Source organism: Pelecanus crispus, chromosome 6 (assembly GCF_030463565.1).
Source record: "Pelecanus crispus isolate bPelCri1 chromosome 6, bPelCri1.pri, whole genome shotgun sequence".
Lineage (NCBI taxonomy): Eukaryota > Metazoa > Chordata > Aves > Pelecaniformes > Pelecanidae > Pelecanus > Pelecanus crispus.
This window is the reverse complement of record NC_134648.1, coordinates 2,430,834-2,444,539: the sequence shown is the minus strand read 5'-3', so window position 1 is coordinate 2,444,539 and position 13,706 is coordinate 2,430,834. Positions and strand designations below refer to the sequence as shown.

Below are 13,706 nucleotides of genomic sequence, written 5' to 3'. Positions count from 1 at the left end.
CCCGGCGGGGCCAGGAGTCCCTCGGTGGCTTCAGTAGGTGCTGAAGACGGCCTCGACGTGGCTCCCGTTCCTCGGCTGGTAGTAGCCAACCCCTGCGGCAAAGGGACAGGCATGAGACCGGGGAACGGGACCCCCAGCATGGTCGCCTGCGTCCCCCACTCTGGGCTGCCCACCTTCCTCGATGGCGTTGTTATCGCTGAGGAACTGCCAGTAGGTCCTGTCTTCCGAGTTGGCTTCCAGCCCGTGGATGGATGTCACCATGGGGCCCCAGGACGTCGGCTTTGTCTGGAAGCTGCCGGGGAGGCGGGTGGGCTCAGGGCTGGGTGGGGGGATGCCACGGCCCCCCCTTACCCCATCCGGCCCCTCTGGTTCTCACCTAAAGATCTTGGGTTTGTCCTCCTCTGCCACCTGCATCACCTTGAGCAGCGTGGAGCCATCCGGGACCTGCACCGAGGTGGTGTAGCTGAAGTGCCTTCCCTGCAGCTTGTTGGTGATGGAGTACTGCACTGTGATGAGGGCTGCCAGGAGGGGAGAGGGGCAGGGTGGGCGCCCGCCACGGTGCCACGGGGCACAGGGCAGGAAGGCTCTGGGAGCATCGTGGGGATCTGGGGGGTGCTCCGGGCAGGAGCAGCCATACCTTTGGAAGCCCCGCTTGTTTCCGACGTTGAGGACGGGGACATTTGTAGGCTTGGGGACATGCTGGCGCTGACGCAGTCCACGTGAGCTGCTTCCAGGTAGGATCTGCCCACAAGGGCAGGCAGGACCTGGGCGATGGCCATGGGCTGGCGGTAGTCATGGCCATGCACCTTGGAGAAGGCCTGGGCGCAGTCCCATTTCCGCGGGGCGTAAAACTTGCTCGTGGCCTCCAGTGCCTGCGGAGGAGGCGGGAGGTGGCGTTAGCAGCCCCCGGAGCGGGAGCAGAACCGGGCGGCCACAGCACCGCAGCCCCTGCCATACCTGCAGGGCCAGCCCCATGCTGTAGATGTTCCCGATCATGCCATTCTTCATCTCCTGCTCGTCAAGGAAGTCGTTGGTCACCTTCCGCAACGCATCCTGGAGCAGGTGCTTCATGTCGTGGTTGTTTGTCCGGTTGTGCATGCACGCCAGTGCCAGCACCGCCACGGCACGGGTGTCTGCGAGATCACGGCGTCACTGCCGAGCCCGCCGGGGCAGAGCGGCCGGGAGTGGGGCTTTGCAAGTGGAGGGGACACGGTGGGGCCGGAGGGGTCCCTTACCCACAGAAAGGTGGCTCTCAGGGCTCAGCAGCTCCTTGGCCAGGACCGTGGATGCTTTTTGGTAGCCGTCTACCTGCTCCAGACACAGGGCCAGGGCGTCCAGGCTCACGCTGTACAGGGTGGTCTTTGGGACGCCATTATTCTCTGCAAAGCAAAGTGTGGTGACCTGCCGGGGGGCCGGGGTGCAGGGAGGGAGACATCTCCCCCGGCACCCCGGCTCCTCCCTCCCATCCCAGCGTACCCAGGTTTTCCATCTCCTCAGCTGTTTTTTCCTGCAGGATGCGGAGCAGGTTGACGGTCTGGCCCAGGGCCTGGACGTGCCTGGGGTCCTGGCAGGAGGAGAGGAGGGCGAGCACGTACAGAGCCACCTCTCCTGAGGTCATGTCTGCGGGGACAAGAGAGCACATGGGGCGTGCGGGTGGCCGGGACCTGGCACCCCGGTCCCCAGCCAGGGTGCAGAGAGCCGGCAGTGCCAAATCTGCAGTACCGGCTCTGCTGGGACTTGGTGCCACGGCAGGGGTGCACCCCCCGCCCCTCCCTACCCTTCTGGGCTCTGTTCACGGCATCCTCCTGTATCTGCTGGAGCAGTATCTTGTGGGCAGCACTGTTGGTGGCCCCGGCCAAGTTCATGGCCAGCAGGACACTGGGATTTGGCTGCTCACTCACAGGGACAGAGTCCTCCAGGCGCTGCAGCATCTGAGCGACCAGTTTGGCTGGGGCAACTGGAAGGAGAGGGGCCAGGCACCCCGCTGGCACTCACGGCGGGAGGTCACTGGGGACCCCACGTCCCCTCCACGCAGCCCCTCGCAGGGCCACTGGTCCCTCTCCGGTGCCTCCGTGGGAGGGCTGACACTCACCGCAGCCCTGTGTGGCTGTGCCGCCTGCCAGGGCCAGCAGGAGCCCGATGCCAAAAGCCACGCCGAGCATCCTCTCGTCCTCAGGGCAAGCAGATCCACTCAGGCCGGCAGAGTCCTGTAGGCACTCGTCTTTCCGGGTGTTCTCTCCGCTTTTAGCTGTTCTGATGCCCTTCTCCGGTCATCTGCCCTTCCACAGCCACCCCGGCACTGCCAAGCACTGCCAGCTTATCTGTGTGCCCAAGGGTGTCAAACAGTAGGAGGGTCACGACTGCGGGGCCAGTGATTTTCCATTTGAGGTCACCAAAATCGCACTGAAACCAGTTGTACCGGTTGAATGCTTGTGAGCCTGTGGGGCTGGGCGGAATTCATCCTGGGGTGCTGAAGGAGCTGGTGGGTGTCACAGCAGGACCACCCCTCTGGACCCCCCCCCCCCCAATCATCTACCCAAGGTCCTGGGTGCCTGGGGAGGTCCCCGCTGGCTGGAAGCTCGCCAGCCGTATCCTAATTTACAAAAAGGCCTTGTACTTTCCAGGAAACTACAGCCCTGTTAGTCTAACCTCAGTACCCGGAAAAATGATGGAGGAAGTCATCTTGAGAGCTATGAAAAAGTATTTAAAGGACAATGCCATCAGCAGGCATGGTCAGCACAGGTTAACGAAGGGGAAATCCCGTCTAAACTGATTTGACATCCTGCTACGATAAACTCACCCGCCTCGTAGATGACAGGAAGGTGGGGTGGATGTTGTTTTTCTGGATTTTACTAAGGCTTTTGATCCTGTCCCTCACAGCATCCTTCTGGACAAGGCGTCCAGCTGTGAGATGAGCAGGTACAGGGTGAAGAATGGGCTCACAGAGGTGCGGGGAATGGGGCTGCAGCTGGCTGGAGAGCACTCACTGCAGCTGAACACACCCTTAGCCAGTTTGGTGACGATACCAAACTGGGAGGTGCTGGTGACTCGCTCGGGGCACAAGAACCCTGCCGAGGAACCTGCCTGGGTGGGAGCTTTGGGCAATCGTCAATGGCAGGACATTTAGAATCATGGAATAGTTGAGGTTGGAAAAGACCTTTAAGATCATCCAGTCCAACCAGTAACCTAACACTGCCAAGTCCACCACTAAACCAATTAAGGGCAGAGGAATAATTTCGTGTTTCCTGGCTTGCTGCCTGCATTATTTTTTAATGAAAGTAAAAACTGGGAATCATTAAGGTTGGAAAGGATCTCTAAGATCATCAGTCCAACCATCAACCCAACACCACCATGCCCACTAAACCATGTCAAAGAGTGCCACGTCTGCCCGTTTTTTGAACGCTTCCAGGGATGGGGACTCCCCCACCTCTCTGGGCAGCCTCTTCCAATGCTTGACTATGCTTTCCATGAAGAAATTTCTCCCAATATCCAATCTGAACATCCCCTGGCACAGCTTGAGCCCATTTCCTCTCATCCTGTCGCTGGTTACTTGGGAGAAGAGACAAACACCCCCCTTCCTGCCCCCTCCTGTCAGGAGCTGCAGAGCGATCACGTGTCCCCTCAGCCTCCTCTTCTGTTGGAGTGATGATCTTAGACATCCTTTCCAATCTTAATGATTCCTAGTTTTTACTCTCATTAAAAATAATCCAGCCACCAAGCCAGGAAACATGAGATTATGACTCTCCCCTTAATTGGTTTAGTGGTGGACTTGGTAGTGTTAGGTTAACGGTTGGACTGGATGATCTTAAAGGTCTTTTCCAACCTCAACGATTCTAGGATTCTAGGATTCTCCAGGCTGAACACCCACAGCTCCCTCAGCCGCTCCCCATCAGCCCTGTGCTTCAGACCCTTTCCCAGCTCTGTTGCCCTTCTCTGGACACGCTCCAGCCCCTCAGGAACAGGAACAAGTGCCGGATGCTGCACCTGGGACAGAACACACCTGCGGGGACCTTCCTTACCGGCGTGGGTGACCACGTAGCACCCACGGTTACGCAGCAGCTCTGCCTCCAGCTCCGCGCTCCGGGCAGGGGCTTGCAGGACGCAGGGGCTTGCAGGATGCAGGGGCTCGGCGGCAACTCCGGGTCCACCGACCGGGTCACCTTCTGCCCCAGGCTGCTCACCCACAGGGTGCTGGGGGCTGCCCACCCCATGGGGTCCATGGGCTAAGGGTTGGCACTGGGGAGAGGCTCCGGCCGGTGCCAGGACCAGCCCTGCCTGTCCCAGAGTCCCCCCCATCAGAGGGGGACTGGGGGAGTCCAGAGTCCCCCCCACGGAGCAGAGAGGAGCCCGGAGGCAGCTGGGATGGGGAGGGCAGGTGTGGGGGGGGGGGCCGGGCTGAGCTGGGTGCCCCCTCGTCCCAGCACAGCTCCGAGGGACAGGGGTCTGCGCCCTTCTGTGCCTCAGTTTCTCCAGAGGCTCTGCAGTGGGGGGGTGCTCCACGGATGTACTCGTCCCCTTGTACGTGCTCGTGTGAGGGCCAGCCTGCTTTTGGGGCGAGGAAGGCAGCACATGGCCAGAGATTAGAATCATAGGATCATAGAATCGTAGAATCATAGGATCATAGAATCATAGAATCATAGGATCATAGAATCGTAGAATCATAGGATCATAGAATCATGGAATCAAGGAATGCTTTGGGTTGGAAGGGACCTTTAGAGCTCACCCAGCCCAACCCCTGCAGTGAGCAGGGACAGCTTTAACCAGACCAGGGTGCTCAGAGCCCCGTCCAACCTGGCCTGGGATGTTTCTAGGGATGGGGCCTCCACCGCCTCTCTGGGCAACCTGTGCCAGTGCCTCACCACCCTCACTGTAAAAAATTTCTTTGATTTGGGTTGACCCCCACCTTCTCCATCATCCCTCAGGCAGGGGCAGGGACGAGGGCTGGGATCAGGACCAGGGGAAGGAGCAGGGCTGGGACAAGGACAAGGACAGGGACCGGGGCCCTTGGTTTGCCGCCCAGGGAGGAGGAGACCTCTGTGGAGATGGGCCCCAGGTGGGTGCGAGGGGCTGGGCGTGGGGCTGCAGGGACCACCCGGCCTCCCATTGGGAGAGCTGCGGCCGCCCACCTTGGCCCAGGTGTAAAAGCCATCAATGGAGGCTGCCCCTCCTCTTCCTCCTCTGTCACCATGCAGGTTCTCATGAGAAGGTGCTTTGTGCTCTTCCTTGTGGCCGCAGCCTGGGCGCAGGATGCTCTGGGTAAGGGGCTGTTTTGGGCGGGGAATCCTGCTGGGTCTGGCCCCCCTTCCTGGGGAGGGGGAGCAGGCAGAGCCCCCAGGATGGGCTGTGGGGTGCCTCTGCCCCAGGCACAGCTCTTTGCTGTGGGGCGGTGGGCATGGGTGATGCCTGGCTGCCAGCGGAGGAGGACTATGGTCTCCTCTCCACCCCAGGCAGGTCAGGTCTGTAGGTTAGGCTTCCTCAAGCACTGGGCTCGGGGCTGAGAGGTCAGATCCGGAATGAGGAAAACCCTGGGATGTGTCCTGCATCTCCCCCATCTCCTTGTGGGGACCCTTTGGGAGCATCATGGCCATGTTGGTGCCCAGCATAAAGCAGCTCAGCCCCTGGGGCCACCTCCTTCCCTGTCCTCCCCAAGGCTGGAAATGCTAAAATGAGGGAACTCGAGGGGACATCTGTGCCAGGGGCTTGCCTGGCTTGCTCCCCTGGGAGCAGGAACCCTGGGGGTCCCTAATAAGCTGGCTCAGCCCTCCGTCTCCTTGCCGTGCTGCAGTCTCCGTCACGTGTGGCCACGCGTGGCTCTCTGTGGCGGTGCCGGCTGGCCTCCTGGGGAGCCATGCGGCCACTGGGGAGCTGATGCTGGGATCCGGCTGCGGGGTGACCACTGCTGACGGGGACACGTACCAGCTGGAGCACCCGCTCGTGGGCTGTGGGACCACCTTGGAGGTGAGGAGCCAGGGGTGACCATGTGTCCGTGATGGGGGTGCCACAGCAGCGTGGTCCTCCTTGGGGTGGGTGTAGGATGGAGGTGGCAGGGGACCATGTCCCAGCGGGGAGGGACAACATCAGGGCATCCTTGGTCCCCATGGCTGGGAAGGAAAAGGCGTGGGACAGGCGTGGTGGGTCCTCTGCAACCACCCTTCTCCCCAGGGTGCCCACTGTTGTCACTGCACCCATGCGTTGGCTGAACTTCCAGGGCTGGACCCCCGGGTCCTGCCGTTGCCCGGAGTGGTCCCCATGGGGAGGGCACCCTGGCAGCACCCACGGGGATGACCACCTTTTGTGCAAGGGTGTGTTAAAGTGAGCGGGATGGTTACCGATGACCTGACACCTGGCTCTCGCCGTGTGCCGAGGAGCTTTCTGGCTCCTGGGCTGGCAGTGCCTGTCCCAGGGTGCTGGGGACAGGGAGGGGACACCAGCTCTGAGCTGGGTGACACCTCCCAGTCCCACATCTGCTCGTTACCCCAGCTCCTCCCGGACAGCATCCACTACAGCAATGTCCTCCGCTACCTCCCCTCGGCTGGGGGGCCCGTGGCTCGTGCCGGAGCCTTCTCCCTCCCCGTGGACTGTTACTACCCCAGGTAAGTGGGGAGCTCCGTGGAGCCGGGATCTGGCTGAGCCCATGCTCCCCGGGTGTGATCCACGATGGGACCCCTCGGTGCCTGGTCCATCAGCCCGCCCTAGGCAGGGAGGGTGCAGGGGGGGGTGCCTACCCATGGGGCATGTGGCAGGCAGGGGTGCAGGGGTGCTCCCTGCTTGCCCCCCGGGAGCCTGTCACCCTGCTCAGGGGTGCTCCATGGTGCAGGACAGGCAGCGTTTCAGCCAGGGCCATCCAGCCCACCTGGGTCCCCTTCGGCTTCACCGTCGCTCAACGGAGACGCTTGCGCTTCGCCCTGGACGTGTATGACAGTGAGTAGGGGAGCCCCGGACCCTGTTGTTCCCCTGTGTGGGACCCCCTTGTTCCCCTGGCTGGCTGGGTGACCCCCCCCACCTCACCAAGGCCCCTGGGGCGCTGCTGGGGGCAGCCACAGCCATGTCTCTTCCAGGTACCTGGTCCTCCCGCCTGCGCCAGCCCACCTATTCCCTTGGGGAGCTGATCAACATTGAGGCATCGGTGAGCACCCACCCCCACCTACCCCTGAGGGTCTTCGTGGACGAGTGCGTGGCCAGCCCCGGCGCAGCGGCGCTGCCGAAATACCGGGTCATCGCTGATAACGGGTGAGCGCCGGGGCTGGGCATGGGGTGGTGGCTGCTGCCCCAAATTGCCGCTCTCCCTCCTTGCTGGGACCCTGTGGGTGGTGGCAGAGCCCGGGTGGCCCCGGCGGGGTGGCAGCGCCCATCTCACCGCGTCTCCCACCCCGGCAGGTGCCTGCTCGACGGGCAGCTTGGTCGCTCCCGTTTCCTACCACAGCGTGGGGACCGCTTCCTCCGCTTCCAGCTGGACACCTTCCTCTTCCCAAACTCCTCCAGCAGCCAGGTCTGTGCCAGCGGGGTCTGGGGGTTGCGGGGTGATGCCCACCCACCGGTGCGGGGAAGGGGTGGCTGGGGGTGATGAGTGCAGAGCTCATGGGGCAGCTCGGGTGGTGTGGCAGGAGGATGCTTGTCCCTGCAGATTTTCCTCCGCTGTCACCTGAAGGCTGTGGCAGAGGGGGACGGCAAAACCTCCGGCAAAGCTTGTTCCTACGACCCCGTGGCAGCTGCCTGGCGCTCCCTGGATGGGGCCGACTGCTCATGCTGCGGCTCTCCGGCCGGTTGCGGGGGCCGGCGGCAGCGCCGGCTGGCTGGCAGTGGAGGTAAGAGGAACCCCTTGGTGGAATCCATGAGCCCTTATGGGGGATGCCTGTGCCAAGCAGTGCCTGATGGGCTTCTTGCAGGGGTCCTCGAGGAAGCCAGCGTCCGCCTCGGTCCCCTGGAGCTGCTTTCGGCTCTGCCCAGCTCGTCCCTGGCTCCCACAGGGCTCCCCACGGGGCTCCCGATGGCACCGGAGCCCAGCACGGCACCGCCTCGCCGCCCCTCGATCCCCGTGGTGCGGGGGGAGAAGAGGGACTCAGGTGAGTGCGAGCTACCCCATGGCGCTGGGGGGGTGGCTGGGGTGACCCTGCTGGTCCCCCTCACCCCCCTGCCTCTCCCCGCAGAGCCGGCTCTCCCCATCCCTGGCACCACGCTGGCCATGGTGGCCATGTGCTCCATCCTCGCCGCTGTGGGCATGGCCGGCTGCTACTGCTCGGTGCGGCGCCAGCGGAGCGGGCAGCCGCTGGGGGACCCCGAAGCAGCCCCGGGGGAGCCCCGTGCTGTGGCCATGGCCCCCACCGCAGCCAGCAGTGCCTGGGCCACCCCTGCGGACCCTGCCATGGTGTGAGCCTCCTTGTTTCAGAAATAAAGCTGTGGCAGAACAGTTGTGCCAGATCGGTGTGGAGGGGGCCATGGAGACCCCGTACTCCCCTGGGTACTTGGGGTGAGTGGGTGGGGAGGATGTAATGTGGCCCCAGTGCCTCTGTGTACCCCAAAGGGTCCCACTGGGGTGCTGCTGGACAGCCCACGCCACCCACCACGGGGTGGGAAGGAGGGCTGGGTCCCTGGCAAGCATGGCTCCTGTGCCGTGACTCTGTAGGAGCTGGTCAACTCGGGGGGCAGAGCCCAGGTGGGTGGAAAGTGTCTGTCTCTGACATAAGGATGTTGGGAGCACAGCCCCCTCCCCAGCATGGCTGCAGCCCCGCTCCCCTGGGAATGCTGTGCTGGATGCCGGGGGAATTTTGCGGAGAAGCAGGGGCAAGAGCTGCGTAGCAGGGTTTGCATCCCATGTGGCACCTCCCGGGCACCTCCTGGTTCTGCCGGGCGTGGGGCTGTGCGGCCTTAGGCTGCCGGGGTTGGGGGAGACGGGCTGCAGGGGTCTCGCTGCTCTTCCCAAAGCTGCTCGGCCACGGTGGGGCAGGTCCCTGGGCTGGGGGGGCCGTGGCTCTGGGGGTCCTTGTGCCGCTCTCCTGCGTGGTGAGAGGCTGCCGGAGCCATGCTCGTCCTCAGCTGCTGGTGGGCTGTGCCACGGTCACCACCGAGCTGTGCGGACCCTCACCTTATCGGCCGCGGGACGATGGCGCGTGGGGCGGTGGTGCATGGCCCCCTTTGCCCACAGGGCTTTAATTATTTACTGACTTGGTGGTTTTTGGGTGTGGGTGGGTTTTTTTTTTTATCCCTACCTGGAGTTCTTGGCTTCTGCTCTTGGCCGGACCCCCCAAACCTGTGGGCCAGCACCCTGGGTGTTGAAGCCACAGCAGTGGGGAGTAGCTGGCTGTGATGGGGGGGACACCCACATGATGATGGGACCGGTTTGGGCTCCCCTCTGCCTGTCACCTCCGGGCGCAGGGACCTTCCCCGGGGTAGAGCCAGGCTGATGTGCAGCCTGAAACCACCCCTGCCTGGGGAAGGGGGTGCCAAGGAGGTCTGGACCCTACGATTTGGGGGGATCCTACCCAAGCAGTGCCCAGCCCCGCATCCTGGCAGGGACCAGCCCCCCATGCTGCTCTCCGCAGCCCCCCAACTCTGCAGGGAGGAGGCATTTTGTGCCTAATGGCTCTTGATGGATCTTTCTTCCAGGAACTCGATGCAGAGAGCATTTTTTTCTTTCTTTCTTTTTTTTTTTTTTCTTCCCGGAGCTCCCGCAAACACAGCCTTGTGTCTGGGGCAGGCGGGCCGCAAGCGGGGCTGGGCGCAGCTCTCAGCAGGGCTTAGCTCCGCTCCGGGGGGGACACACGGACACAGCTGGGGGGGGGTTGGGGGTTTTTGGGGTGATCTTGCTGCCCTGGCACCCCGCTTTCCTCCTCCTCTCCTCCTCCTCTGCCTTTCATGTGGGTTGGAGTGGGGGGGGGTGTTCAGCATCTTTCCCCGTGGGGCTGCTAAATGGGGGGGGGGGGGCAACCCTGGGCAGCTTCCCCCACGCAGCCTGGGTGCCCCACTTGCTGCTCCCCATGGGGGCTGCACCCACAGGTGGGGTGGGTTTTGGGGGCGGGGGGGGCCGCCTCTCCCCGTGCCACCCCCCTTCTTAATTTCTATCTGCTCCGTGTCCCTCGGCCACTGGTGAGTGTGTGGGGGGGTGGGCGGTGGGGTCCACGGGTGGGGGGGGGGGGTCATCCTTGGGCTGGGCGGTGGCCCCGGGGATGCTGCAGCCTCTGACATCACCAGCGCTGAGCCAATGGGCGCTGGGCGGGGTGGGGCGGGGCCCGCGACGCTCCGGGGCGGGGGGGGGCGGGGGGGGGGGAAATCCCGGTGCAGGTTTTTTTTTTTTTTTGGGGGGGGGGGGGGGGGTGTCCCGGTGCCCCCCGCTGCCTCCATGCAGGGGATGGGGAACCTGCGGCTGGGCAGCCGCGCCGTGATGTACACGGCCGAGACCCTGCCCAAGGGCAAGAACCGAGTCATGGGGGTGAGTCGGGGGCGGGGGGGGCGGTTTGGGGTTCGGAGGGGTGGTTTGGGGTTGGAGGGGGGGCTGGCACCCCTGGAAAATCCCCCCCCTCGCCCCATCCCCGGAGGTTTCAGCTCCTCCTGCTGATCCCCCGGGGGATGCTGCGACCCCGGAGCAGCTCGGGGACCGGGACACCCCCATCCCCGGGGGAGGGGGGATTTGGTCCCATTCTTACCCTGCCCCATCCTACAGACCATCCAAATCATGACTGGCTTCATGCACATCGGCTTCGGGATCGTCCTGACGACGCTCACCAATGTCTACACCTCTGTCTTCGTCATCGGCGAGATCCCCTTCTTGGGCGGCGTGTCTGTGCGTAGCGTGGGGTCGGGGAGGGGTCCCCACCGGGGTCCCGGGGCTCCTGGGGACTGGGAACAGCAGGGTTTTGATTCATCAACTCTAAAACTCAAGGACCAGCGATGTACAAGGAGGGATCACCGGGCCCCTGAGAGCTGTGGGGCCGTGCCCGTGGGCAGCTTGGGTGGGTGTTTAGTACCCCCGTGGCTGCGTGGGTTTGGGGGGGGCTCGGGGTGACTGCGGCGGCTGACTGTCCCCCTCTCTCCTGCTGTAGTTCATCATCTCGGGCTGCCTCTCCATCGGGGCGGAGAAGAGCCCCACGGAGTGCGCGGTGAGTGTCCCCGGGGACCCCCATCGCTGCCCCGTTTGCTGGAGGAGGGGGGCAGGCGGGTGGGAGCAGCTGGACCCCAGGCGAAACCCATCAGGGCAAAACCCATTGGGGCAAAGTCCCGTTTGAAGCTTGCACCAGGGTTATTTCTGGAAATGAGCAATGGGAAGGAAAAAAACCACTCTAAATGCAGCCTGAGCTGTCACCTGCGGCTGGTCCCCAAGGCTCGGCTGGGCAGTGCCCCAGATCTGGGGTGGTGGGCGTCCCCCCCATGGACTTTGGGGTCTGATGCCTGCCCCAAAGCCACCCCCAAATCCTCTCTGCGCCCACAGGTGAAGGGCAGCCAGACCATGAACATCATCAGCGCCATCTTCGCTTTGCTGGGCATCGTTGCCTTCATCGTAGACCTCAACCTGAACGGGCTCTACCGCTCCAGCTTCGACTACTACAGCTATCTCGTCCTGGTAAGCGGGGGCGCGGATGATCCCCCAGCCTCCGCTTTCGGAGCAGCGGTGCCCAGGGCTGGCTGAGCCTGCCCGGACAGGGCTAAGCCTTTTGGGAACCTTCCTTCTCCCTTTTCCATCCTTCCATCCCCCCCGGGGATGTTGTGCCTCCTCCGGAACGCTGCCTGAGTCCTTTCTAGGTTGCGGGGGGGGGCGGGGGGGGGGTTTGCCAGGCTCCTCTGCGGGGTTCAGCCCTGTCGCCGTTGAGCGGGGAGCCCATGGCTGGCGGCACCCCGAGCGCAGGGCCGTCTGCCGGCACGGTGCCGTGCGCCTGACCTATTTTAGGCTGATACCCCGGGAGATGACTCATGCCCTGGAAGTGCCCGTTTCTCTCCGCAAGCCGTAAAAGCAGCGAGGTGGAGGGCTCCGAGCGAGACCTCGGCGCTCGCAGAGCCGGGGCTGCAGTGCTTAGAATCAGTGGGAGACAGAGGAAGGCAGCCCCAAAATCCTCGCCCCAAAATGTGAGGTGGGGTCCATACTGTGGGGCCGAGCCTGTGTTTCCCCCTCCTGGGCGCTGCTGATGGGGTTTTCCCCATCCTGGAGCTCGCAGGGAACGGGATTTCCATCGTGCTGCTCATCTTCACCATCCTGGAGTTCTGCATTGCCGTAGCCACCGCTAATTTTTGGTGCCGGGCCACCCGCCTCAACTCCAACGAGGTAGGGCAGGGGGGCGAAGCGCAGCCGGGATGAGGGGAACCGGGCTGACCCCCGGCCGGCCCCCCAGCACCGTTCCCCCCTGCTCTCCCCCCCCAGGCCATGCTGATCGTGCCCAGTGCCACGCAGGCGGACTTGGCCGTGCCGCTGGCTGACCTGCCCCAGCCGCCCAGCTACGCCGAGGTGATCTACGACCCCAAAGAGCAGCCCAGCTAGAAGCGAAGCCGGGGCCGGGCCGGCTCCCAGGAGCAGCATCCGACCCCTGCCTGCATGACAGACCTTCTTCCCACCGCTGCCGGTGCCTCCCCACCCCGGCAAAGCATGCCAGCCCCGTCCCCGGGGAGCACCCAGCACCTCCGCCTCGCTGCACCGGCTGCTGCTCCAGGCATGGGTGGGCGCGGGGGGTGGAGGAGAGGCCACAGACCCGGCGGGGCGGTGGGTGTTGGGGGGTCACCCTGAGCCCTGTCCCCTCGCAGAAGCAGCAGCTCTTGGGTTTCTTTGCAGCTGGCCGCCCCTGAAGTCTAAGCGAGGCGCTGGCCCGGAGGACGTCGGTGCGGGGTCCTGCCTCCACGCTCCCAAAACTGTCCCCAGCTGGTTCCCCGTGGCCAGGGCTACGGCATCCTCCTCCCGCTGCGCTGCAGGCTGGGACACGCTGGTACCCCCTCCCAAAAGCCAGCAAGCACCCCTAATTTGCCCCCTCCCTGCCCATCTGCTCCCGTGCTAGGTCTCAAAGAGGGGCTCTTTGCCTGCTGGCTGCTTTGGGGCTTCTCCGGGGAGGGTATCTCGGGGCTTCACGGGGTCTTTTTGCCCCTAAATACCCGGTTGGCTGCTGGGGTTCGTTCACATCGGGGTTCAGGACCTCTTTGGGGGCTGGTGGCCGCATAGCAGGTAGCTTACCGAGAACCCGACGCACGCCAGTTGCCGCGTGGGTAGCCAGACCGTCTACCTCGGCTCGTACCCTGTTCGCTTTATTTTATCTTTGACATAAACGCTCTAGCCGGGCCTGTGTCATCTTGTGTTGTGGATTTCTCAGCACGGGAGCTGCAAATCCCTCCCGCAGAGCCTCTGTCCATCAGGCAAGGGGCTCATCCTGCCCGGCTTCGGGGGGTCTCCTGTGCCCATCGCATCTGATCCTGCTGGAGATGGCAAGAAGCGATGGGACCTGCTCCCCCGCTAAGGAAATCTGCCGCCCTAAACGCCCCCCCCCCCCAATACACGGAGCAGCACGGCTCGCTATATTTAGCGCAGCTGGTCAGCCGGCGGCAATGCTGGTGACGGTAGCAGCTCCGGGTTCTTACAGCAGCCGAGGAGCTGCCGCCGGGCTGGGGCCGCTCCTTGGGGCGACGGCAGGGACGTGCTCCCCATTCCCACGAGGCTGCGGAAGCGGCTGGGCGATCCCGTGTCGATGGGAACGGAGCTGAGAGACCTGATGGGTGCTCCCGCACCTCAGCCGTGCCGC

General features: G+C 63.9%; 3 protein-coding genes across 3 annotated transcripts; 2 read left to right on the top strand and 1 right to left on the bottom strand.

Annotated features, from left to right (window-relative positions):
• Nucleotides 1–30: 30 nt before the first annotated feature.
• CBLIF (cobalamin binding intrinsic factor) lies at nucleotides 31–2,162 on the bottom strand. The gene is made up of 9 exons (XM_075713164.1): nucleotides 2,093–2,162; nucleotides 1,778–1,957; nucleotides 1,477–1,620; nucleotides 1,236–1,379; nucleotides 958–1,133; nucleotides 638–872; nucleotides 377–518; nucleotides 174–292; nucleotides 31–92 (listed from the first exon to the last, which is right to left on the bottom strand). The coding sequence occupies exons 1-9, from the start codon at nucleotides 2,160–2,162 to the stop codon at nucleotides 31–33; spliced, it is 1,272 nt and encodes a 423-aa protein (XP_075569279.1).
• Nucleotides 2,163–5,186: 3,024 nt separating this feature from the next.
• On the top strand, nucleotides 5,187–8,371 carry LOC142593760 (zona pellucida sperm-binding protein 3-like). Its single transcript, XM_075712347.1, has 9 exons — nucleotides 5,187–5,256; nucleotides 5,786–5,958; nucleotides 6,481–6,593; nucleotides 6,818–6,921; nucleotides 7,059–7,230; nucleotides 7,378–7,489; nucleotides 7,625–7,805; nucleotides 7,887–8,063; nucleotides 8,148–8,371. The coding sequence occupies exons 1-9, from the start codon at nucleotides 5,187–5,189 to the stop codon at nucleotides 8,369–8,371; spliced, it is 1,326 nt and encodes a 441-aa protein (XP_075568462.1).
• Nucleotides 8,372–10,336: 1,965 nt separating this feature from the next.
• LOC142593845 (membrane-spanning 4-domains subfamily A member 12-like) lies at nucleotides 10,337–12,772 on the top strand. The gene is made up of 7 exons (XM_075713219.1): nucleotides 10,337–10,426; nucleotides 10,658–10,777; nucleotides 11,037–11,093; nucleotides 11,423–11,554; nucleotides 12,137–12,250; nucleotides 12,347–12,430; nucleotides 12,752–12,772. The coding sequence occupies exons 1-7, from the start codon at nucleotides 10,337–10,339 to the stop codon at nucleotides 12,770–12,772; spliced, it is 618 nt and encodes a 205-aa protein (XP_075569334.1).
• The last annotated feature ends 934 nt before the right edge of the window (nucleotides 12,773–13,706 follow it).

Bases quoted from the DNA above. Each gene is read 5' to 3' on its own strand.
- CBLIF (XM_075713164.1), bottom strand. From the start codon at position 2,162: ATGCTCGGCGTGGCTTTTGGCATCGGGCTCCTGCTGGCCCTGGCAGGC. The intron at 1,621-1,777 runs GTAGGGAGGGGC...TTGTCCCCGCAG, and splicing joins CGTGAACAGAGCCCAGAAGG to ACATGACCTCAGGAGAGGTG. The intron at 1,380-1,476 runs GTACGCTGGGAT...TTTGCTTTGCAG, and splicing joins TGAGGAGATGGAAAACCTGG to AGAATAATGGCGTCCCAAAG.
- LOC142593760 (XM_075712347.1), top strand. From the start codon at position 5,187: ATGCAGGTTCTCATGAGAAGGTGCTTTGTGCTCTTCCTTGTGGCCGCA. The intron at 6,594-6,817 runs GTAAGTGGGGAG...TCCATGGTGCAG, and splicing joins GTGGACTGTTACTACCCCAG to GACAGGCAGCGTTTCAGCCA. The intron at 8,064-8,147 runs GTGAGTGCGAGC...CTCTCCCCGCAG, and splicing joins GGGGGAGAAGAGGGACTCAG to AGCCGGCTCTCCCCATCCCT.
- LOC142593845 (XM_075713219.1), top strand. From the start codon at position 10,337: ATGCAGGGGATGGGGAACCTGCGGCTGGGCAGCCGCGCCGTGATGTAC. The intron at 10,778-11,036 runs GTGCGTAGCGTG...CTCCTGCTGTAG, and splicing joins CCTTCTTGGGCGGCGTGTCT to TTCATCATCTCGGGCTGCCT. The intron at 12,431-12,751 runs GTGATCTACGAC...GTTTCTTTGCAG, and splicing joins AGCCGCCCAGCTACGCCGAG to CTGGCCGCCCCTGAAGTCTA.